This window comes from Ursus maritimus, unplaced genomic scaffold (genome assembly GCF_017311325.1).
Source record: "Ursus maritimus isolate PB19 unplaced genomic scaffold, ASM1731132v1 scaffold_32, whole genome shotgun sequence".
NCBI lineage: Eukaryota > Metazoa > Chordata > Mammalia > Carnivora > Ursidae > Ursus > Ursus maritimus.
Window position 1 is genome coordinate 29,856,166 of NW_024425786.1, and position 21,996 is coordinate 29,878,161.

Genomic DNA, 21,996 nt, shown 5'->3' on the forward strand with positions numbered 1-21,996 from the left:
TTTAGGTCATATCCTGTGGAGATACAAAAGTAAAGCTGCTAACAGCTAACATGCTTTACTTTTTGTATAAGCATGATCTCTTTCCTTAGGAGTTAGTGATCTCATTGGTGATGTAAGAATAAGCAAATTAAAAGTTCAGGACTCTATATAATTATATAAGTGCTGATTGAGTGATTAGCCTAGTAAGTACCCTAAAAATTTGTAGGACAAAGAGACTGTTGAGACCTGGAGTTGTCAGGAAAGGCTTCCAGAGTAATTTTTCTCAAGCACACATGTGATCGTGTCATCTTCTGTTTAAAATCTTTTCGAAATTTTCCCTTACCTTTTCCTACCAATTTCTCAGTGCTAAAGTTTGGACTCCTTAGCTTGTAAGAAAGGTCATGATTTGGCCCATGCCATCCTGTCTAGTTTTAAGTCTCTCCACTACCTAGTATACATCCTGTCTTTCAACCATCCTTGATTCTGTGCACTTTTCTGAACATAAGCTCCTGGTTGTCTCCACGAATTTGCATTAGGTGAAATTTTCCATGTAGTAGCTTTGTCCCTTCCCTTTAATTCTTGGCTAACTTCGAGTCATCTTTTAAGGTTTAGTTAGACTCACTCCTGTGGAAACTTTCCCTAACTGCCCATGTTTCCGTCTCTTGTTCGGATAGCTTAACCATTCATTTTTCTTCTGTTCTTGAGCACTCTGTGCTTAGCTCTGTTTATAGCGTGTAGCTCCACACCCAACATGGGACTTGAACGCATGACCCCAAGATCAGGAGTTGCGTGCTCCACCAACTGAGCCAGCGAGGTGCCCCGACTGTCATCTCTTTTAAAGATAGGGACTGTGACTTTGGGATCTATTTTTTCTTTTTAAAGATTTTATTTATTTATTTGAGAGAGAGCGAGAGAGAGCATGAGCTGGGAAGTGACTTTGGTATCTAGTGTCGGAGTCAAACACAGGCTGTTCCAAGCATGAATACATCTTACTAAAGATGTATTCAAAGAAGAGCTGAATGAACGGATGAGCTAGATTTTAAAGAGTAAACAGTATTTGGGGCACCTGGGTGGCTCAGTCGGTTGGGCATCCAACTCTTGATTTTGGTCATGATCTTGGGGTTGTGGGATTGGGCCCAGTGTTGGAGACTATGCTCAAATAAACAAATAAATAAAACCTTAAAAAAAAGAGTAAATAATATTTGGATAGGTAGAGAGGGAGAGAGTAGCATCCCGTGAAGAGAAAATAGTGTGAGCAGTGTCAGTGATGTAGATGAGATTGCACTTGTAAGTTGGTTCTCATTCAGTCTGTAGATGACACAGGTTTGGAAAGGATAATGAAGATGTTGGATAATTGAATCAGCATCTAAAAAGGTGTTGGAATGACAGTGGTCAAATCTAATAAAAACCCTAGCTTCAAAAACTTGGAGGGCTCTATTAAGTGAAAGGTAGCCTGGGGTGCCTGGGTGGTTCAGTGGGTTAAGCGTCTGCCTTCGGCTGGGGTCATGATCCTGGAGTTCCGGGATTGAGTCCCCCATAGGGCTCCAGCCCTGCATTGGGCTCCCTGCTCAGCGAGAAGCCCGCTTCTCCCCCTGCCCCTCACCCCGCTCTTGCTCTCTCTCTCTCTCTCTCTCTCTCAAATAAGTAAAAAAAAAAAGTGAAAGTTACGCTACACCTAAAAAAAAATTCTAACAGTTCCAAATGAGAGCCAGTAGGGAGAATTTATAAGGAAGCAAATGATGGCCTATTTATAGAACTACTAAATCGATATATTGCCTTAGGAGGTGTGAATTCTTTATTAAGTTTTAAGTATCAGAAATATTATAGAGTTATGCAGGATTTGGGCAGACCTTTCAACCCTGAACAGATGATTCTTTGTTGTTGAAGGGAATCCTGTTTTAGCAGGGAATAAGACTAGGTAACTAATTCTAATTCCCAAGTTCTGTGGTGCGTAGTAGGAAGAGATCACTGTTCCCTGCAAAGCATAAAAAGATTCAAGGCTGAAAAGAAGGATGTGAAGTTAAGAGCAAAGACATGGATGAGGTAACACTGAGGCTATAAACTCAGAAATGTGAGTAGGTAGTATATGCACCTGGAAGTGGAGAGAGAGTGTCAGCATCGTTCGAAAGGTAGCCATGTGGGTCTTACTAGGCAGTGAGTTAGAAGGGAGTAACTGGGCAGTAGGGAGGGATGACCTCACTGATGTTTGTGCGGATTATTAGTGAGCCAGAGTTATTTAATTCTGCCACTTTCTTCTGAAATGCTCTCTGACTTGGAGAAAAAATCAAGAGTTGAGCCTTGGTGGTAATTCAGGTTTGCAGATTGTCACGGTGAACTCTGTGGTAGAAGGTTAGGCAGGTGGCAGTTCCTGGGGGATTAGTGATGGCAGCTTTAATTGCTTAACTGTGTCATCCAGCATAGACCAGGATAAGCTCAGATGCTCTTAATAAAAGGGCTACAATAAGAATGGAGCGATAAAGCTTGGGAGTGATTAGGGGGCTGCTAAGGCGGCGTGTCTGGAGCAGGAATGCAGCGTGACTGTGGTGTCTGGCTATGAACTGGAGGTGAAGTTGAGCATGATGCCCGAGGATGCATGTGGAGATAGTGCATGTGAACTGAGTTGTTGGGAGGTTAAGGTAGACTTGCCATGTGGAGGGGGGCATGCGCCAGGGAGTGGTCGATGACAGTGAGCATGATTTGAACAAGGTAATAGGGGGACGTCACAGGCTTCAAATAGAAGAAAAGGAGCAAAGCTGATGGATCAGTAGGTCTGGAAGTGCTCTGGGGAATTGGCGGATGTGGGAGAAAGGGAGTCCTCTGCGGGATCGGGCCTCCGGAACAGTGATGCCAAATATTGGCAGTCATGCTTTTGTCAATGAGGTGCACAAAACTGAGAGTGGAGAGTGTGCCTGCAAAGAAGTGGCTCTGTAAGACTTAGCAGAAGGAAGAGGTGGGGGAGATGTGCAGTGCAGGTAAACTGAGCAGCTTTCCAGGGTTGCCTGGTTGGTAATGGCTGCTGAGGAAATGGGAGCTGGGAGTAGACACCAGGGCAGGAGAGGGTGGGAGCAGAGCACTGGTCGGGCAGAGCCGTATGTGAAGAGGGAGGTGGAACCGCTGCAGTACGAGTGGCCCAAATGCCAAGGCCACTCGACCTCTTCTGTGGGTGGTGTTCACAGCTTTGGCTTCTTGGAGGTTGCTTTGGGGGAAGCAGAGACTCACTCGCTCCCCCGATTGTGATGCTAAGGAGACTTTGCCATGGCATGGTTTTGAGGCGTATGATTCGGTCTCATCTCTGAAGTGTCAAGATGGTCAGGACAGAAGAGGAAGTTCAGACAAGCCAAATCTTCCCAACAACAAGACACTTCCATGGGTGTGTGGAAACCATCTCCATGGTCCACGGAGAAGCTGGGCGGTGGATGAAGCAGGGGTAGGGGAACTTCTCCGGGCTGTGCTAAGCCAGTGCCTTCTCTGTGTTTCCTTTACAGATGAACGGGACCGTGTTCAGAAGAAGACGTTCACCAAGTGGGTCAACAAGCACCTGATGAAGGTAGGACTCCTTCGTAGGGGCTGCCCCAGCACCTCTGGCTGCCCTTAAGCTGGATCTGTCAGTGCCTTCCCGCGGATAGTTCAGATTGCTTGTCATGTGCTCGTGGAGACACACATGTGACTTTTTAAAAATAACCAACATAGTCATAACAGTGTGGAAACTTGTACTGATCAGTTTCTTGGAGAGGACAGTAATAAATGCCATTACCTCAGAAGGTTGAGGTTGAGGATACCAGGGGGTAATTCCTGGATTCAAAGAATGCTTTGTTCCTAGCTTTACAAATTATTTTATAAACTCCCTTCTTTATTTTTATTTCTAGATCTGATTACTGTGTAAGGATGGGGCAGAGGCGCTTTTGTTCTCTTTCTTTCTCTTTAAGTGCACAAATCGTAAATGTTTAGTTTAAGCAATTTTTACCTGTGTATATACATTATAACCAGCATGCAGTTTAAGATGCAGAACACTTCCAGAACGGCTAGGACTAGGGAGAGATTTTATTAATTGTTTTTAAATAGAAGAGAAACCGAGGCAGAGTCATGTTTAAAAGCCCACCTAAGGATAAGCAGTATGACTAAAGTGGCAGTCCAGATTTGAAAACAGCATTTTTGAATGTTATGTAATAATCTCAAATAATTCACATAATTTTGAGTTATATTGATTACTGTTCTGGGAAAGGTCACCAGTGTCCTCTTAATTGCCATATCAGTAGCCTAATTTTATCTTTCTCTTATTTGATTTCTCTGCAGCATCCGATATTGTTGACTAACTTGTTATTCCTTAAAACCGTCTCTTACGTTGACCTCTAACACACTGATTTTTCCTGAATTACCTCTTTCCTGTATGAATGCCTTTTTCCTTCTCCAACTCCTCCATGTTGCTGGTTCCTCGGGGTCCTAACGCTACCCATTTTCTTGTTTTGTTCTCTGTACTCTTCTTTGGCAGTCTCATGTGTGCTAGTCACAGGGATCTTTGGTGGTGTGGAGCACAAGGAAGCACGAGTAGAAAAAGGATACGAGGGGATCTCCCAGAATCTGGTGTCTGGATGCAGCGAGGCTTAATGAAAACTAAACATTATCAGGCAGCTACTCTCTCTTTTTATTGAGGCCTGTGTTCTCTCCTTTTTCTTTCTTATCTTTCTTTCTTTTTCTTTTTTTTTTTTTTTTAAGGATTTTGTTTATTTGACAGAGAGAGACAGCGAGAGAGGGAACACAAGCAAGGGGAGTGGGAGAGGAAGAAGCAGGCTCCCAGAGGAGCAGGGAGCCCGATGTGGGGCTCAGTCCCAGGACCCTGGGATCGCTCCCTGAGCCGACAGCAGACGCTTAACGACTGAGCCACCCATACGCCCCTATTTCTTTCTGTATGTCTCCTACATTCATTGCTTCTGCCATTGCTTGTGTGGAAGCTGTGGTGGCTGTCTCTCATGCATCATGGTGATGCAAACCCCTGTGGCTACATAATTCTGAAGACACAAAACACAGAAAATCTGATCGGCTGGGATGTTCTTTTCCTCCATGGGTCAGGTGTCCATCTAGAGCTCAGTAATCTCTGGCTAGGGAGATGGTTACATAAATCAACATGGCTTCTGAGGGCCACGTTTAATGGGGACTGCAGGTGAGGGCAGTTTTGCAAAGTACAAGATCTGGATAAGGACGTAACGATAGAGCCACTTCCTGTATTCTTTCCTAAGCCAAAGACAGTGTACTGGACAAGTTCATCTGGATGTCACCCAGACATGTCCTATATTCAGCACATCCCAAATTGCTAAATATTTTCATTCATGTATTTAGCTATCCAAATTAGGAATCTAGGACTATTTTCAATCTGCCCATCATCTCCCTTGTCACCAGCTCCAGTCAATCACTTCCAACTCAGACTCCTCTTCTCCATCCCCACGACCTCTGGTCTAGTCCAGGGCCTTTTCAGCTTGCTTTGATCACCGTAATAATTCTTAGTAAGGTTTTCTGTAGTAACACTGATAATGCAAATAGTAGCAATAGTTTGTTGAGTGCTTACCGTAAAAGCCAACATTCTGGACTAAGTCCTCTGTGTGGATTAGCTTCTTTATTCAATGAACTTATGCTGTAGACTCTTTCAGTTTTCCCATTTTATCAGTGAGGAAAATGGACTTTAGAGAAGTTAACTTGTTCAAGGTCACACCACTAGAGAGAGACAGAACTGAAATTTCAGAATTCAGGCAACCTGAAATCTAGAACTGGTGCTGTTAACGTCTGCAGTAATGGCCTGACTTCTCCCTACCTTTCCAGGCTCACGGTGTCGAATTCTCCTTCTGCCTCAGACACTTGCTGAACCATGTGCCATGCTAAGAGCCGTGTGCATGCTGTTTTATGACTGTATCCTTGCTCCTGCCCCTCCCTCTGTGTGGAACCTTCTGCAGTCTCTGTTCTGCCTGCGTAACCTCAATTGAACACCACCTCGACAAATATTTTCCTGAATCTCCCATATGGAATTGACTGCCCTTTGCTTTGTGCCCTCGCCGTATTCCTTATGTACTTCTGTTATAGCTCTTGTATACATTCTGTATCTTTCTGTTGATTTTTTTTTTTTAAGATTTTTTATTTATTCATTTGACAGAGAGACAGCCAGCGAGAGAGGGAACACAGGCAGGGGGAGTGGGAGAGGAAGAAGCAGGCTCCCAGCGGAGTAGTCTGATGTGGGGCTCGATCCCAGAACGCCGGGACCACGCCCCGAGCCAAAGGCAGACGCTTAACGACTGAGCCACCCAGGGGCCCCTCTTTCTGTTGATTTTAACTTGAAGGCAGATACTGTGTCTTACTCTGTTAGTGTCAGGATAAAGAGGAAAGGGAGAGAAAATTGCTATTTCCCTCTAATTCCCTCAGTATGTACCATTTGCCTCCAGTTTGATGCCCAGACTGCTGTCGCGATGCAGAGTCCTTGACAGCCTGGCTCCGAGCCGCCCACCTTCATTTGCAGGCATCATCCCCGTGTAGCCTGTGCCGTGGCCACACGAGATAAGTCACCGCTCCCTAAACACCGTGTGCTTTCACACCTCCTTGCTTATTCGTCTCTCGCTCCCTAGAATGCACGTCCCAATCCCCTCTGCCTGGCCATCACCCACTTACCCTTCAAGGCCCATGTCCAATATCACCTTCCTGAGAATCTGACCTTCAGTCCTCAGACTAAATTCATCTCAACTCTCTTTCTCTTCCACACCACTCTGAAGGGATGCCTTGTGTGTTCGCGCACTGGTCTCCCTGTCCGCGTGCTCACCGAGGGCTCGGGCTGTATTGTACTACTTTCTCTACACATACTGCACCACAGATACGAGAAATATCCAGGATTTGTTGCCTCGGATAAATAATATTTTAACAGTGTTTTATAGCTTGCAAAGCACGTTCTTATCTGGCTTGATTCTTATGCTAACTCTGAAGGCAGTAAAGGTATTTTATCCTCTCAGTTTTCACAACTAAGGAAAGTGAGAATTAGAAGGGGTAAAGTGACTTTCCCAAGATCATACAGCTGGTGAAGGAGGGACCTGGGACAACTCATGAGTCTTATGACTAAAATTACTTAGTCTTTCTACTAAAGGTGCCCCCAACTTATTCTTTCATGCCTCATCTCTAACAGTTGGAAGAACTGAATTTATCCTGACTCAGGCTTGTTCCCTAAAGTTTGTAGTTGAATACAAAGCCCTGGCTCTCCGCTGTAGCCGTTGGACCTCTGCCTCAGTGCTGCGTGATGACAGGAGGCCCAAGGAGGGAGAAACGAGATGAACACAACAGAGCATTGTTAGAAATTGGAGGCTAGCCAGAGCTTTACTTCAGTCCCTGGCTATTTTTCCTCTCTTCTCGGACCCCCAGACCTATAGTTCCAATGGCATTTTCTCATCTTGGGATATTTGAGAGAGAGGGATTCACTGCTAATCAGAATCACTGCCATGCTGGTGTTCTTTGAACTTTGGGCTGAGAAATACGGATTGAGATTTGTTTTTTGTAATTCAGGCATCCCTTGCCGTGCTCCCCAAGTACACCCAGATTAATGTGGCCGTTGGCAAGTAGACGGATGTAAGATCAAAGCAACCAGGCCTCTCAGGTTCTGGACGTAGTTGACTCAGGATCTCTTGATCCCCAGCTAGCTCTGTGGGAATCAGCTTGTTGTGGAATAAGCAAATTAATTCCTCTTTATTAGTTGAGAACACTGTTGATCCCATCTTAAAACAGATTTGTTAAGGCTGTTGACATCTGTAATATATAAATAACCTAATTTAGAATGCAAGACTACAAACTGAAGTGTTCTGGGCGTATGCTAGAACCATCAAAAAGAAAAATCTAGAGGGACACCTGGCTGGCTCAGTCAGTGGATCCTGTGACTCTTGATCTCGGGGTTGTGGGTTTGAGCCCCACATTGGCTGTAGAAATTATTTTTAAAAAATTAAAAAAAAATAAAATAAAAGTAGGCTCCATGCCCTATGTGGGGCTCGAACTCACAACCATAAGATCAAGGGTAACATGCTCTACTGACTAAGCCAGCCAGGCACCCTGAAAAATGTAGTTTTAAATGAGGTTTTATTTAAATTATTTATACCATGTCTCTAGGTCCTGGTAGCTGATCAAGCGTATGCCCCCAGAGAGAACTCCCAGAAAGGATTAGAGAACTGAGCGCATGCATTCCAGAGGAGGAGAAAGGCTTTCTCTGATCGGTTCTTGTTGACTTCAGAAGTTATAGGTGGAAAGGAGAGGCCAGTATTTCGTCTAGCAGATGGGACAGTTCTTATCCTTTTTATTCATGTATGCAATCTAGAAGCTACTGGCCTTCCTGGAATTTCAGTTAAGAATTCCAGGTATACCAGCAAAAGTTTTCCAACTCCAAATTTTACTCCAAACCTTCTCCAGCTTTTCTGTGTGAGGCTCTCTAGCTGGACACGAGGTGGTAGATAGCTGTAGTGATTCTCGGCAGCCCAGTTCTTCTGTAGCCGTACCCATAGCCATGAGACCGAAGCACCTCATGGACTTTCACACACCTTTGGTTATTCACATCTGTGCGAAAGGTCAGAAGGAGACTCGCTCTGGAGTTTCATTTAAGAGATTGACAGAGTAGTGCTGTTTAGACACAGAGGGGTGGAACGTTGCCTTTGTTGTGCAGGCGTGACCATATGGTGGTGGTTCGTGACCATCTCTGCCTTGACCTGAGTTTTCAGGACCTGATTTCACTCCAGATACGTCTCAACCTTCACTGAAAGTTTTGGGCCTACATTTGGATTGGATTTCTACTCCCTACACCTGAGTGCCTTACCTGCGTGTCCTGTAAAGCTGCCCTTTGTGGATTTTAGAGTCATCCTCATCTTCAGAGAACCTTTGTGAATCAGATGTGGCTGGTGTCACTCACTGTTAGATTCCTCAAAACTTAAGGAATTCTCCAAACAGAGTGACAGTAGAATTCCTTATCAGCAAAGAGCCTCACGCTTTGCTCCCCTCTCCCTCTACTCACCCCAACAGGTTTCCAGCCTCTGCTCATTCCCTGCATTTGAGCACCGTTCTCTCACAGGCGGAAAGTCTGGGACAACTGTAACCTGTTTTTTAGCAATAGCATTTCGGCTTTGAAAGCATTTTTTTAGCATTAGTATTTTTAGCATTAGCATTTAGGCTTTTCCTTGAGGATAAATTTGGCCATTGAATCAATATGGAATTCCCCTCTTACGGTTTAGAAATCTACAAATTCAGAAATCCATTTAAAGTTACCAGGCTCACTCTCGCTTAGTGTACCTTTTATAAATGTAGATGAGAATAAGTAACATACTCTTCTCTTTAAAACTTTCTCCTCTGACCCGTTTATCACTCTTCAACATAGTTTGGGTCAAGGAAATTGAGCTGCTATGTTTCTTTTAAGTCTTAGAGGAAAGGTTTTCTTGATGAGATTTGCTGCAGGTGTCAAAGCATACCATGTGACAGTCCTTGGTTCTTTTTGGAGGAAGGGAGGTCCTCTTAATATGTCCTTTCTACCCTTCAGGCATCATGGAAGCCTTGTGAAGGGAAAGAGCACTGAACTTGGAGTCAGGAGATGGTGATGGGACACTTCCCAGCTCAGTGATCTTATACAGGTTACTTAACTTCAGGCAACGCTTTTCTCATCTGCCAGCTAAGAGCGTTAAAGTCCCTTTGGGCCAGATTCTGATTCCAAGTACTTAAGTGCAATTTATTCCCTTCGCTAAAGCCACTCAGAAGCTGGGGGAAGCTGTTTGTTTTTCTATAACTTCACATTTTTTTTTCCCCCAAAATAAGCGCTACACCGAACATGGGGCTTGAACTCACAACCCGAGATCAAGAGTTGCATGCTGTACTGACTGAGCCAGCCAGGCACCCATAACTTCAAGTTAATCTTTAAAGAACTGGGAGAGGAGAGCTTTCCTTGGCTTATTAATGCACAGGAATTGGGGAGGATGGGCCTGAGTGGACTTGATCCCTCAAAATTTAGTCATTTGTTAATTTTTAAAAATAGCTTTTTTTGGGATTTAATTCACATATCCTACAATTTACCCATTTAAATAAGTATACAGTTCAGTGACTTTTAGTATTTTCAGAGTATTTCAGAGTTCACTACAATCCATTCTGGAACACTTTCATCATGCCCAAAGGAAACCCTGTACCTTTCAGTCATCCTCCCACCACCCACCCCCCCATACCTTCCCCCAGCCCCAGACAACCACGGATCTACTTTCTGACTCTATAGATTGGCCTATTCTAGAAATCTTTTATTAATGGAATCATACAACATGTGGTCTTTTTCTTTGTAACTGGCTTCTTTTACTTAGCATAATGTTTTCAGAGTTCATCCACACGATAGCATGTATCAGTATTTAATTGCCAAATAATATTCCAGTGTATGGATGTCCCACATTTTGTTTATCCATTTATCAATTGATAGACATTTGGGTTATTTTCACTTTTTGGCTCTTATGAATAATAAATGCTATGAACATTCTTTCATGCACACGTTTTTTTCCTGGACCTATATTTTCAGTTCTCTTGGGTATACACCTGGGAGTGGAATCACTGGGTCATATGGTAACTTGCGTTCAGCCTTTTGAGGAGCTGTCAGACTGTTTTCCAAAGCAGCCGCACCATTTCACATTCCTACCAGCAGTGCATGAGGGTTCCAGTTCCTCTCCATCCTCACCTTCAGTTACAATCTGTCTTTTTGATTATCGTCCTCCTGTTGGGTGGGGAGTGGTACCTTACTGTGGTTTTGATTTACATTTTCCTCATGCCCAATGATATTGAGCATCTTTTCATGAATTTGTTAGCCATTTGCATGTATTCTTTGGAGACATCCACTAATGTTGACAGTGATTTTCACAGGGAATGCAAACAGGCAAAGACCTGGGTCGTTGAAGTTATTCACTCATCTTTTTGTTGGCAGAATAGCATGAGTATTTGCTGGAGAGAAACATACGTATTGATGATTCTTGAGCAGTCTTAGCTTTGCCTGGCTGCCTCTAAAACATCTGATGCTTGCTCCCCTGGACTTCTTGTCTTTCCTTTCCTTCCCCTTTCCTGTTTTATTGAGACGGAAATGACATACACGACCGTATGAGTGTAATGTGTACAGCGCATTGGTTTGTGTACATTATGAAATGATAAGCAGTAAGTTTAGTTAGCATCCATTGTGTCATATGGATACGATAAAAAGAGAAAGCAAAAAAAGAAAAGTATTTTTTTCCTGGTGATGACAACTCTTAAGGCTTCATATGTGTTAGTGTTAGCTATTAGAGCCCCCCCCCCTTTTTTTTTTTCTGTTGGACTTTTTCTTAAGAGATTTGTGGAGAATTTTAGGGGCACCTTAGTGTTTGCAGAAGAGGTAAAGACTTTGGAATGGGGCAGGCCTGGACTTTATTGACCTGGCCATTTATTAGCTCTATGATCTTGGAATGTGAATTGAGCCCTCCAGATACCATCTCTGTATCTGAACATTTTCTGACATAGAAGTACTAGTAAGTGTTATCTAGTACTTTATCCTTCTCTAGGCTGAGCTGTGTCCAGTATGCTTCGGAAATAGACTATTGTTCTCCGTTACTGAAAATTCTCCAGGGGAAAAATGCTCCCCTCCCTTCCCCCATTACTTCTGTCTGTATCTCTCTTTTATAGTTTTTCATAGTTTATAATCAGTCAAAGACTGAGAGACATAATAAACTAGTCTTAGCTGAGTTTCTTGTAAGGCTGTTGAATTTTGCTGTTCACAGGTATAAAACATAACTGGAATTTTTAGAAGGAGATGTTGAGTCCTCGATGTGAAATTAACTTTATATTTCAAAGTACCACCTTTCTCTTTTCAGTACTCTGTGGTATTTAGTGTCCTGTTGAGGATATGATCTCTCTTGTCCTCATTCCTTTTATAATTTATTTAAATAGTTATTCAGTGCCCATTCCTAATTTGAATGCCCTATGCTCAGGTCTTATCTATCAAAAATAAGTCCCTCAGTGTTGTCAGCTTTCTTTATAACTTAATATGAAGTGTTTAATATCTCTCTCTGTTTTTTTAACCTACAATTCATTTATAATCTGATTTCTATTCCACCACTCTCTAGAAAGTGAGTCTCAGAAAAACACCATTATTTGTAAGACTAAAAACCCTGTCTTGGTCTTCACGCTTCTCCTAGAGCATTTGATACTGGTGATCGTCCATCCCCTCCCTCCTTGATTACCCTTTCTTGTTTTTTTCCCCCTACCTCTTTCCCTGCCTTTTTCCACCCCCTATCCTTTGTTGATTGCTTTTCCATCTCCTGCCTTCTAATTTTGGCTATTCCCACAGGCTCAATCCTTAGCACTCTGCTCTTCTCTCTTGCCCCTAACCCAGAAAGGCCAACATTTCCCATGTCTTTAGCTAGCACCTCTATGCATATGACTTCTAAACTTAAGTTCTCAGCTGACCCAAATTGAATTCTGGTATTTTCAGCTGCTTCCAGAACATTGCCGTTTGTAGCTCCTTTGCTGCTGTTTTAAATACAACGTATTTAAAATTGAACTTTTCAGGGGCACTGGCTGGCTCCTTCGGTAGAGTGTACCGCTCTTGATCTTGGGGTTGTGAGTTCGAACCCCATGTTGGGTATGAAGATTACTTAAAAATAAAATCTTAAAAAAATTAAATAAAAGAAACCAAAATTGAACTTTTCAAATCCACTCTCTTCCCAGCCCTCACGACCTGCTTATTTCTGTTAGTGGTGCACTGTGGTTGTACAAGCTTGAAACCTCGGACCCATTTGAGGGAGAGGTCTTGAAAGCTTGGAGCCAGCTTACATGGGCTCACAAGAGCTGAATGCTAATTTTGTGAGCGGGTTGCTAAGCACAGCCGTTATGAAAAATTAAATTATATAAACTTATAATTAAATAAATTATAATTAAGATAAAGGTAATAAATACTCAAAACACATCACCTCATAATTATTTTACTACATGTTAATATTGTCTGTGCTCTTGAGGTTAATTATGTCTGTTGTATCTCTGATGGAAAAATATATAAAGGTGTGCTGTTGTACATTTCTTCCCAATACCACGTTTAGTAATATTATAGTAGTGGCTGGAAATTGGTCATGGTGGGAGTATTTAAACTATGGAAATCAACAAATGCTACAAGTCTGAGCTAGATGTATTATTTTGTCTAGACTTAAAAGTGGTGGAGAAAATGTTAATATTGCTGATTAAAATAAAAAGTGTATTATATCTATATTCATATTGTGAATAGCACAAAAATTAAAGAAATATTCCTTCAGTGTTTGAAAGCTATTATCTAATTCATCATGAACCATTTTCTCCAACTGGGTAATCTACCCATCACCTTCTTAATCCTTCACTCACACAGGTACACTCATACCTTGCATATTTCCATCTCTGTACCTTGTCTTCTGTGGTTTTACCATCTCCTGTCTTTCTGTCAAAACATTTTCTTTGTCTTTTCTTTTTTTTTTTTTTTAAGATTTTATTTATTTATTCGACAGAGATAGAGACAGCCAGCGAGAGGGGGAACACGAGCAGGGGGAGTGGGAGAGGAAGAAGCAGGCTTATAGCAGAGGAGCCTGATGTGGGGCTCGAGCCCATAACACCGGGATCACGCCCTGAGCCGAAGGCAGATGCTTAACCGCTGTGCCACCCAGGCGCTCCTGTCAAAACATTTTCTAATCCTTCCAGGCATGCCTGAGTTGCTCAGTTGGTTAAGCATCCAACCCTCGATTTTGGCTCAGGTCTTGATCTCAGGGTCGTGAGATTGAGCCCAGCATCAGGCTCTGCACTCAGCAAGAAGTCTGCTTGAGATTCTTTCCCTCTCCCTCTCACCACACTTGTGTGCATGCTCTCTCTCTCTGTCTCTCTAAAATAAATAAATACATAAAATCTTTTAAAAATCCCCCTCCAATCTTTCCAGTTGTTTCTCTTCCAGGAAGCCTCATCAGCTATTTCCAGCGTTTATTATTATTTGTTTAAATATAATCTCTACACTCAACGTGAGGCTCGAACTCACAACCCCAAGATCAAGAGTCAGTCAGATGCCCTACTGAGCCAGTCGGGTGCCCTGTAGCCATGATCTTTTCTGACTCCCATTCTGTTTGGAATGCTAGAATATTATAATTGGAAATGACTGCATTACAGTTTTCCACTGAAATGTGGAAATCCTAGTATCCTGGTCTCTGCTTGAGAAATTCAGTGACTAGAAACCCACTACTTGTGAAAGTAGCCCTTTTTATTGTTGTCTAGAGAACTATCTATGTTGAAAGTGAATCTTCTTCCTTCTACTTGCCACTAGTCTTCTGATTCTGTGTTGTGTCACTCAGTAAAGTTGTCACTGGACTTGGAACGAACCAGAAAACCTCTTGCTGCTTCCTGCGTTTATGTGACCTTAACTTCTCAAAGCCTCAGTTTCCTCAGTTCCTTCTGAGGATACGTAAATAAACTTCACAGGGCAGTTGTTTTGATTAAATAAATAAAATGAGATTATGGCTGATTATAAAGCATAGTAGTTAATGGCAAAGACTAAATTCAGAAAGCCCAAACTGAGGCCAGTTTTTCCACTTGTGACCTTGGGCAAGTTACATAACCTCTCTGTGCCTTATCTCCTCGGATGTGTAAAATAGGAGCACTACCTACCTTATCAATGTGAGAGATGCGATAATGTGTACAGCATCCAGCATGGTGTTTGACATTAACCACATTTTTCCAGAGTGAGATCTGTTTTCCCATAGTTTCAGTTACAAAATTGGAATTATTTTTTTCACAAGGAAAATCACCCTCAAAAGGTATTTTTTTTTTAACGATTTTTATTTATTTATTTGACAGAGAGAGACAGCCAGTGAGAGAGGGAACACAAGAAGGGGAGCGGGAGAGGAAGAAGCAGGCTCCCAGCGGAGGAGCCTGATGTGGGGCTCGATCCCAGAACGCCGGGATCACGCCCTGAGCCGAAGGCAGATGCTTAATGACTGAGCCACCCAGGCGCCCCCCTCAAAAGAGTTTTGATTTATTTTGAGAGAGAGTGAGCCAGAGTGGGAAGGGCAGAGGCAGAGGGAGAGGCAGAGAATCTCAAGCAGACTCTGCGCTGAGCGCGGAGCCTGACGCAGGGCTCGATCTCACGATTCTGAGATCTCGACCTGAGCCGAAATCAAGAGTTGGATGCTTAACCGACTGTGCCATCCAGGAGCCCCTAAATAGATTCATCTTTTTTTTTTTTTTTTAAAGAAATATTTGGTAAGAGAGGAGTTAACATATAGTTACATTCTATGAAACACTAGATACCTCGCATTTTGTTTTCCTTTGCACTCTGGAAGGCTTTTCTTTTCTTTTTTTAAAGTTTTTATTTATTTAAGTAATCTCTACACCCAGTGTGGAGCTCGAACTCACAACCCTGAGATCAAGAGTTGCATGCTTTTCTGGCCGAGCCAGCCAGGTGCCCCTGGAAGGTTTTACTGATTCTGACTGGACTCATCTGTCATTGGCCATTGTATCACATTTTGGTCCAAAATAATTCCTGAGAGGTTTCAGGATGATTGACTCTCCATCACTTTGTCCAGACTTTCTAGAACATTGTTTACAGTTGGGTACAGTATGTAATAGATCTGGCTTCAGTTTTTATTTTTATTTTTTCTAAAGATTTTATTTATTTATTTGACACAGAGAGAGGGTAGGGGGAGAGAGCAAGCGGGGGGAGTGGCAGGCAGAGGGAGAATCAGGCTCCCCGCTGAGCAAGGAGCCCGATGTGGGACTTGATCCCAGGACCCTGGGATCATGACCGGAGCCAAAGACAGCCGCTTAACCGACTGAGCCAGTCAGGTTTCCCTGGCTTCAGTTTTTAAAATGCACATACATTTCTGTTAAGTGTTATCATTTCATGTGTATTGTAATCCTAACTAAAAGTTCCTGAATTTTATTATTGTCTCCTGTTTTAAATTCTTTAATCTGTGTTTACCTAGAACCAGAAATTCTTGTATAGATAATAAAAAAATTCAAGATCAAATAAAAATCAGTCTCATTCTCACACACAGGTCCGCAAGCACATCAATGATCTTTATGAAGACCTGCGGGATGGCCACAACCTGATCTCTCTGCTGGAGGTCCTCTCAGGCATCAAACTGGTGAGCTTCTCCCTTCTTCTCATGAGTGGCCTCACAAATGCAGTCCTGTTAATGACCTACCGGTCCATCTTGTTGAGTGCCAGGACTGGCCACCACTGCCTGCTCTTGGTTATGTGGGAGGAAGGAGAAGACATTATTGGTGGACTTTGTTTCTAACACAGACTGAGTTTTAAAATGATGTAATTTCATCTTAATGTGAATTGATGTATCAAATTCTCATTTTTTGATGGAATCAGGTATCAGTTTTATTCCTTTCATATCTGCATTTTTTTTCTCTTTACTTGTTTTTTACCTATTTGTAGATAGAGTATATCAGGGGAACAGCAGATTCACATTTAAAGGTATTTTAGTAAGGTATATTTCTCTCTCTAGGCTCTCCTGTTTTCCCATCTGCTGTGAATTGTTTTATTTTCTGTATTCAGCTAAGGATGTGGAGTTTACATTGAAAACTGAGTTGTATTTAGAGTTATTTAATTTTTAGAATTCACCTCTCTTTCTTCCTTCTTTGATTCACTGAGTCTCACAGGTTTGGAGAAGTACCGAAGTTGATATCTGAGCACAGCCCGGGACGCGGTGCCTTTGAGTTCCTTGCGTAGTTAAATACGCCTGCTTCCTCCCTAACGTGTTAAACGTTGCTTGTGGGAAACACCCACGCATCTGAAGGCAAATCCTGCCTGGGCTTCTTGGCTCATCAGATGACGGTTCTTCTACTAGCTTTGTCTGAGGGATCAAAATAACCCCACTTGCAGGCTCTGTGTTCCATACAGTTGAGCCTAGTGGAAGCAGGCAGTCCTGTGCGGTTTGCGTTCCACTGCTAGTGTCCGCAACAACATCTTTTTCATTCAGAAAAGTCCAGGGCTGGGTACTGGAAACATCTCTGGGGAGAGAACGAACTGAAGCCCGGCCCACGCACTGCCTTTGGTGAATTCTTAGTCATTGTTTGCTGCGTTTCAAGGAGGGAATTTGGCACATTCAATTTCACTCCTTAAGTAATACTCAGTTTCTTCAAGGATTGGGACTTGGCTTCCTCTAGCCCCTTTGTTTTGGTTTCACATCTTTTTTGTCTTATGATAGAATTACTTTTATAATTTTTAATGGACTAAAATCGACAGACGCTTTTTATTAGCACAGCTACTGCTGGTGAATTCCACTTCTTATCTGGCCCTCATTTATAAATCTCATAAATAATAGAAATGCCACTTTCACATTGCTGGACTTCATTCTTCAACACACAGAGTTACATTTTGGGCATTTTGGCTGGGATATATGATGAACTCGTAATGATTTTTTTTTTTTTTAAGATTTTATTTATTTGTCAGAGAGACAGAGAGAGAGAAAGAGCACAAGCAGGGGGAGCGCCAGGCAGAGGGAGAAGCAGGCTCCCTGCTGAGCAAAGAGCCCGATATGGGACCCTGAGGTCACGACCGGAGCCAAAGGCAGACGCTTAACTGACTGAGCCACTCAGATGACCCAAATTTGTAGTGATTTTTATATTAAAAGTCACTGGGTGTTATACGCAAGTAATGAATCATGGAACTTTACATCAAAAACTAGGGATGTACTGTATGGTGACTAACATAAAATAGTAAAAAATTAAATAAATAAATAAAATTGTTCCATGAAAAAAAAAGTGATTCTTTTTGGTGACATTGCTTACAAAACAGGCTAAAAACACTCCAATCCAATTTCCTTGCCTAACCTTTGAGAATCTGCAGGTTGTTTATGCAGATATTCATAGGATATCATCTTTTCACTGAGAACCATCCAAATATCTCTCCCATGTTTATTCTCACATTCTCTTTCTCCTTTGGTTGATTCACAAAAAGAGAGGATGGGTGGCCATGGAGAATTGAAGATGTGTTTCTTTTCTTTTTTTTTTTTTTTAAGATTTTATTTTATTTATTTTAGGGGGGGTCGGGGGGTTGAGGGGGGAAGTGGGAGAGGGAGAGAGAGGGCAAGCAGACTCCCCGCTGAGTGCAGAGCCCAACACAGGGCTCAATCGCAGGACCCTGAGATCATGACCTGAGCCGAAATCAAGAGTCAGTTGCTTAACCGACTGTACCACCCAGGCGCCCTGGAGATGTGTTTCAACATAAGTGTTCAGTATAACCGTGTGATCTGGTCTTGATTTGGTTTTGCATGTTTTGGGAGGTGGGAAGGTATTTTCATATTTATTTTCACTTTTTTTTAAATATTGCATTCATTTCCTTTTCATTTTTGTGTTGTGAATTTCCTGTTGCTCTGTCCTGTCTTTGCCTTGGTTGGTGGCCAAAGGAGCCAGCAGGGCTGAAGACCCTCCGTCCCGTGAGCATGCCCTCCTGGCGCCGTACAAACAGCGAGGAGCAGGAGGAGGAAGATGATGATGATGTCGTAGGTCCTCCTGGGGATGCCAGGATCCCAGCTGGCACGGCAGGGCCATCAGAGAGCCTGAGGTTCTCAAGGTCTCCAAGTAGCTCAGTTATCAACGGCCTTCTTCCCTCTGCACCTGGGAATCTGGGTCCCAAAGAAAGTGGTTAAAACTAATTGTGCCTCTTGCCACTGTTAGATGATCCTGGAGTGGGGATTATTTTGCTTATCTGAGAGTGGTTGGCACAAAAAGAAGCATGGTGTTTGGAGGTGTCAAGTGCCTTTGTGACCTGGAGACCCATAGCCTTCTGGTGGCCTTGCTGTGTTGTCTGAGTCTGGATTGCAGAGCTGTGGAAAGTTCAGTTGAAGGCATGACAGTTAATTGCTCTTGGCTCCACACTTCAGACTAACTCTCACTCTCTCTCCACCTCTAGCCTCCGGGTTCTCACCACACACCACACACTGTGTCATTTGTTTTCAAAACAGCCTGTTGTTTGCAGACCACTCACTGCATGGAGGTTCTCTGCCTTGGTCAGTAATAGCAGTCGCTGTAGAGGACAGTGATTTTAACTCGCATGCTCTTACGGTGTTTATTTTTGGTGGGGAGTACCGAGGAGTGAAGTAAGAGTGTGTAAGAAGGGCATTTCCTGCTTGCAGGCCCTAAATTACAACCCATAATCTTTCTCCAGAAACAGGGATTAGGCAATATCCCTATTTCTGGTCTTCTTAAAATGATTTTTCCACCACCTCGATCTCCCTACCCATTGCCTTAGACTCTTCGGTTTCACAGGCTCTGTCGTCCTCAAAGCCATGTTCACAAGTAGTTTAGCTGAAATGACTGAAAAAGAGGTTCTTGCTAGAAAGATTTTTCCTAAACCTTTGACGGAAGAAGTTATCCTTTTGCCCAGGCAGGCCTCGACATCTCTGCAGTTTATCCTCCGGTGGGAGTATTGTTTAGACGTGTTGGGGGCCTCCAAAGAGATGCTTCTACCCTTATCTTTACATGTGTTGGGTTACTTTTTGTGTGGTTCAACCTGGGGGAATGTTTCCTCTGTGCGAGCACCTGCCACAGAGCTATCTTATTATTCGTCAGCTTTTAATCAGTACCACTTTGACATTTACAAATGAATTGGGTATATATGTATAATCTAATGAGAGTGTTGTCTCAGGCCCACTTTTAGTAAAATAAAAGCAACGTTGGAAAATGAGCAGGAGAAAAGGTGACAGAGGTAGATAGCCATCCTGCACGTTCTCACTGGGCAAACGGATTTCAAGCACTTTCGGATGGATAATAGCTGAACTGAGGACAGGGCACCAGAGGTACCAGAGGATGGAGATGCGCTTTCTCTCCTGTGGCTCGTATGACATCCGGGCCTGAGCGACTAGCGGGAAATACCTTTCTTTGGAGTATCATGTTGAACAGCCCTACATCACCAAGGTTTTCGTTGCTCTTGGTATTTCATACTGAGGTAAAAGGTGGCCTTCCTAAACGGACACCTCTCTGCCTGGAAAGTAGGTTTCTTCCCGATTTTTGTCTCTCGTTTTTTATTTTTTCACTTGTTTATTGAGCATATGTAACTCTTCATTCCCTGGCTTAAAATTGGCTACCTCTAGCTTCTTTTGCCAGGTTTTTAATAAGGTTGGCTCTATTACTGTGCAGTATGCAATTAGGACTTCCCACCTTCCCTTAAAATAGCATTTGACTGTGATTTTAGGAGCCATAGAGGCAGGCTTTCTTCCCGTTACCTGCACACCCAGAATCAGGTTCTGCCACATTGCCACAGAAGGACCTGTAGAGAAGCCGCAGCGCTGGTTCAGCGTTAGTAAAGCACACTGTGTGTTCACGGGAGGCGCAGTGGTAAACAAGCGTTTGGGAGGCCTCGGAGAGCATGGCGGAACACACACGGGTTCTGCCATTAAGGGGTGCTTTGTGTGATGCTCCCATGGCTGGCTTCCACCATGAGGAATTCTTTTAGTCCCTGAAATGATAAAGGACTGGGGTCCGCGTGGGTAAATTGGTGTAGCTACAATTAACATCACCTATTGTTTGTTTGCAGCCCCGGGAGAAGGGCAGGATGCGTTTTCACAGGCTGCAGAATGTGCAGATTGCTCTGGACTTCCTAAAGCAGCGACAGGTAAGACGATTCCATGCTTTCCCTGTTCTGCCCGGGAATGCTGGCGTTGAGTCCCCACTTAGGAATGTTCTTAGCGCTCTTCGTGGGCCCTCGGTAATCACTGCACCTGACTGGCCCGGTCTGAGTCTTACCTGCTGGTGAGGAGTTGCGTTATGGTGGACAAATCATTTGGTCATCCTTGGATAGAGACAGTGTTAATAGAGAAGAGCAGGATGCCAGAGATTGGGGGCGCCTGGGTAGCACAGTCGTTAAAGCGCCTGCCTTCAGCTCAGGGCGTGATCCTGGCGTTCCGGGATTGAGTCCCACATCAGGCTCCTCCGCTATGAGCCTGCTTCTTCCTCTCCCACTCCCCCTGCTGTGTTCCCTCTCTCGCTGGCTGTCTCTCTGTCACATAAATAAATAAAAAATCTTAAAAAAAAAAAAAAAGATACCAGAGATTGAACCTTAAGGTCAAAAGGAAGATGGAAAATTAAATCAGCAAAGAAGATAGAAAAAATGTACATCATCCAGAAAGAGGGAAAACCAGAAGGTTACACGATCCTGAAAAGTAGAGGAGGGGCTGGTCAGGATTGGCCGCTGTGTTGGTGCCATATCAGGTCTGAGGGAAAGGTCCGAGCCATCAAGCATTGGTGACTTAAGAGAATGGTCTGAATAGAGCAGAAAAGCACTTGGAGTTTAGTGGGCCTGGATATAGAAGGGGAAAAAAGAAGTTTTCAACATTTTTTTTTTAAAGATTTTATTTATTTATTCGACAGAGATAGAGGCAGCCAGTGAGAGAGGGAACACAAGCAGGGGGAGTGGGAGAGGAAGAAGCAGGCTCCCAGCAGAGGAGCCTGATGTGGGACTCGATCCCAGAACGCTGGGATCATGCCCTGAGCCGGAGGCAGATGCTTAATGACTGAGCCAGCCAGGCGCCCCCAGCATGTTTTTGGACATAGGAGGAGAAGCCAGTCAAGAGAGGCAGAGGGAAATGAGAGTGAGGAGGAGTACTGAGGGGTAAAATGTTAGCCCTGGGAGATGCCATAGAGATGTACCAGCCCAGTTTCTTCATCTCCTAGATAAGGAAACTGAGATCTGGACTGGTGAAAAGACCTGCCCCAGAGCGCACAAGCTGGAGCAGAGCTGGGACTTTCATCCAGGTCTCCTGCCATTGGAGTTCAGTAATCCTGCCACCACCCATGCTGTTTCTCCCCTTCCTCCCCACTTCCTGGTGGATGGAACCAAGTCCGGGGACTGGGGGTGAGATCCTGAGCACAGCTAGTATGGTTATCTTTGAAAAAGAAAAGGAAAATGCCCCTTTCTCTGAGATGCAGGGAGAAGGAAGGAGGGAGGGATGACGATGCAGGGGTGGTGTGTGGCAGAAAGGAAGATGGACGAGGGGGTCGGAGAGTTCATCTGCTTAG

General features: G+C 43.5%; 1 protein-coding gene across 3 annotated transcripts in view; it reads left to right on the top strand.

The window, feature by feature from the left end:
* Positions 1-21,996, top strand: part of LOC121099800 (microtubule-actin cross-linking factor 1-like) — a 71,838-nt gene that overhangs the window by 19,575 nt on the left and 30,267 nt on the right. For all 3 annotated transcript variants that reach the window (XM_040619307.1, XM_040619309.1, XM_040619308.1), the window contains exons 2-4: positions 3,465-3,526; positions 16,023-16,112; positions 20,516-20,593. In XM_040619307.1, the coding sequence (XP_040475241.1) occupies positions 3,465-3,526; positions 16,023-16,112; positions 20,516-20,593 (230 nt within the window). The remainder of the gene's footprint in view (positions 1-3,464; positions 3,527-16,022; positions 16,113-20,515; positions 20,594-21,996) is intronic.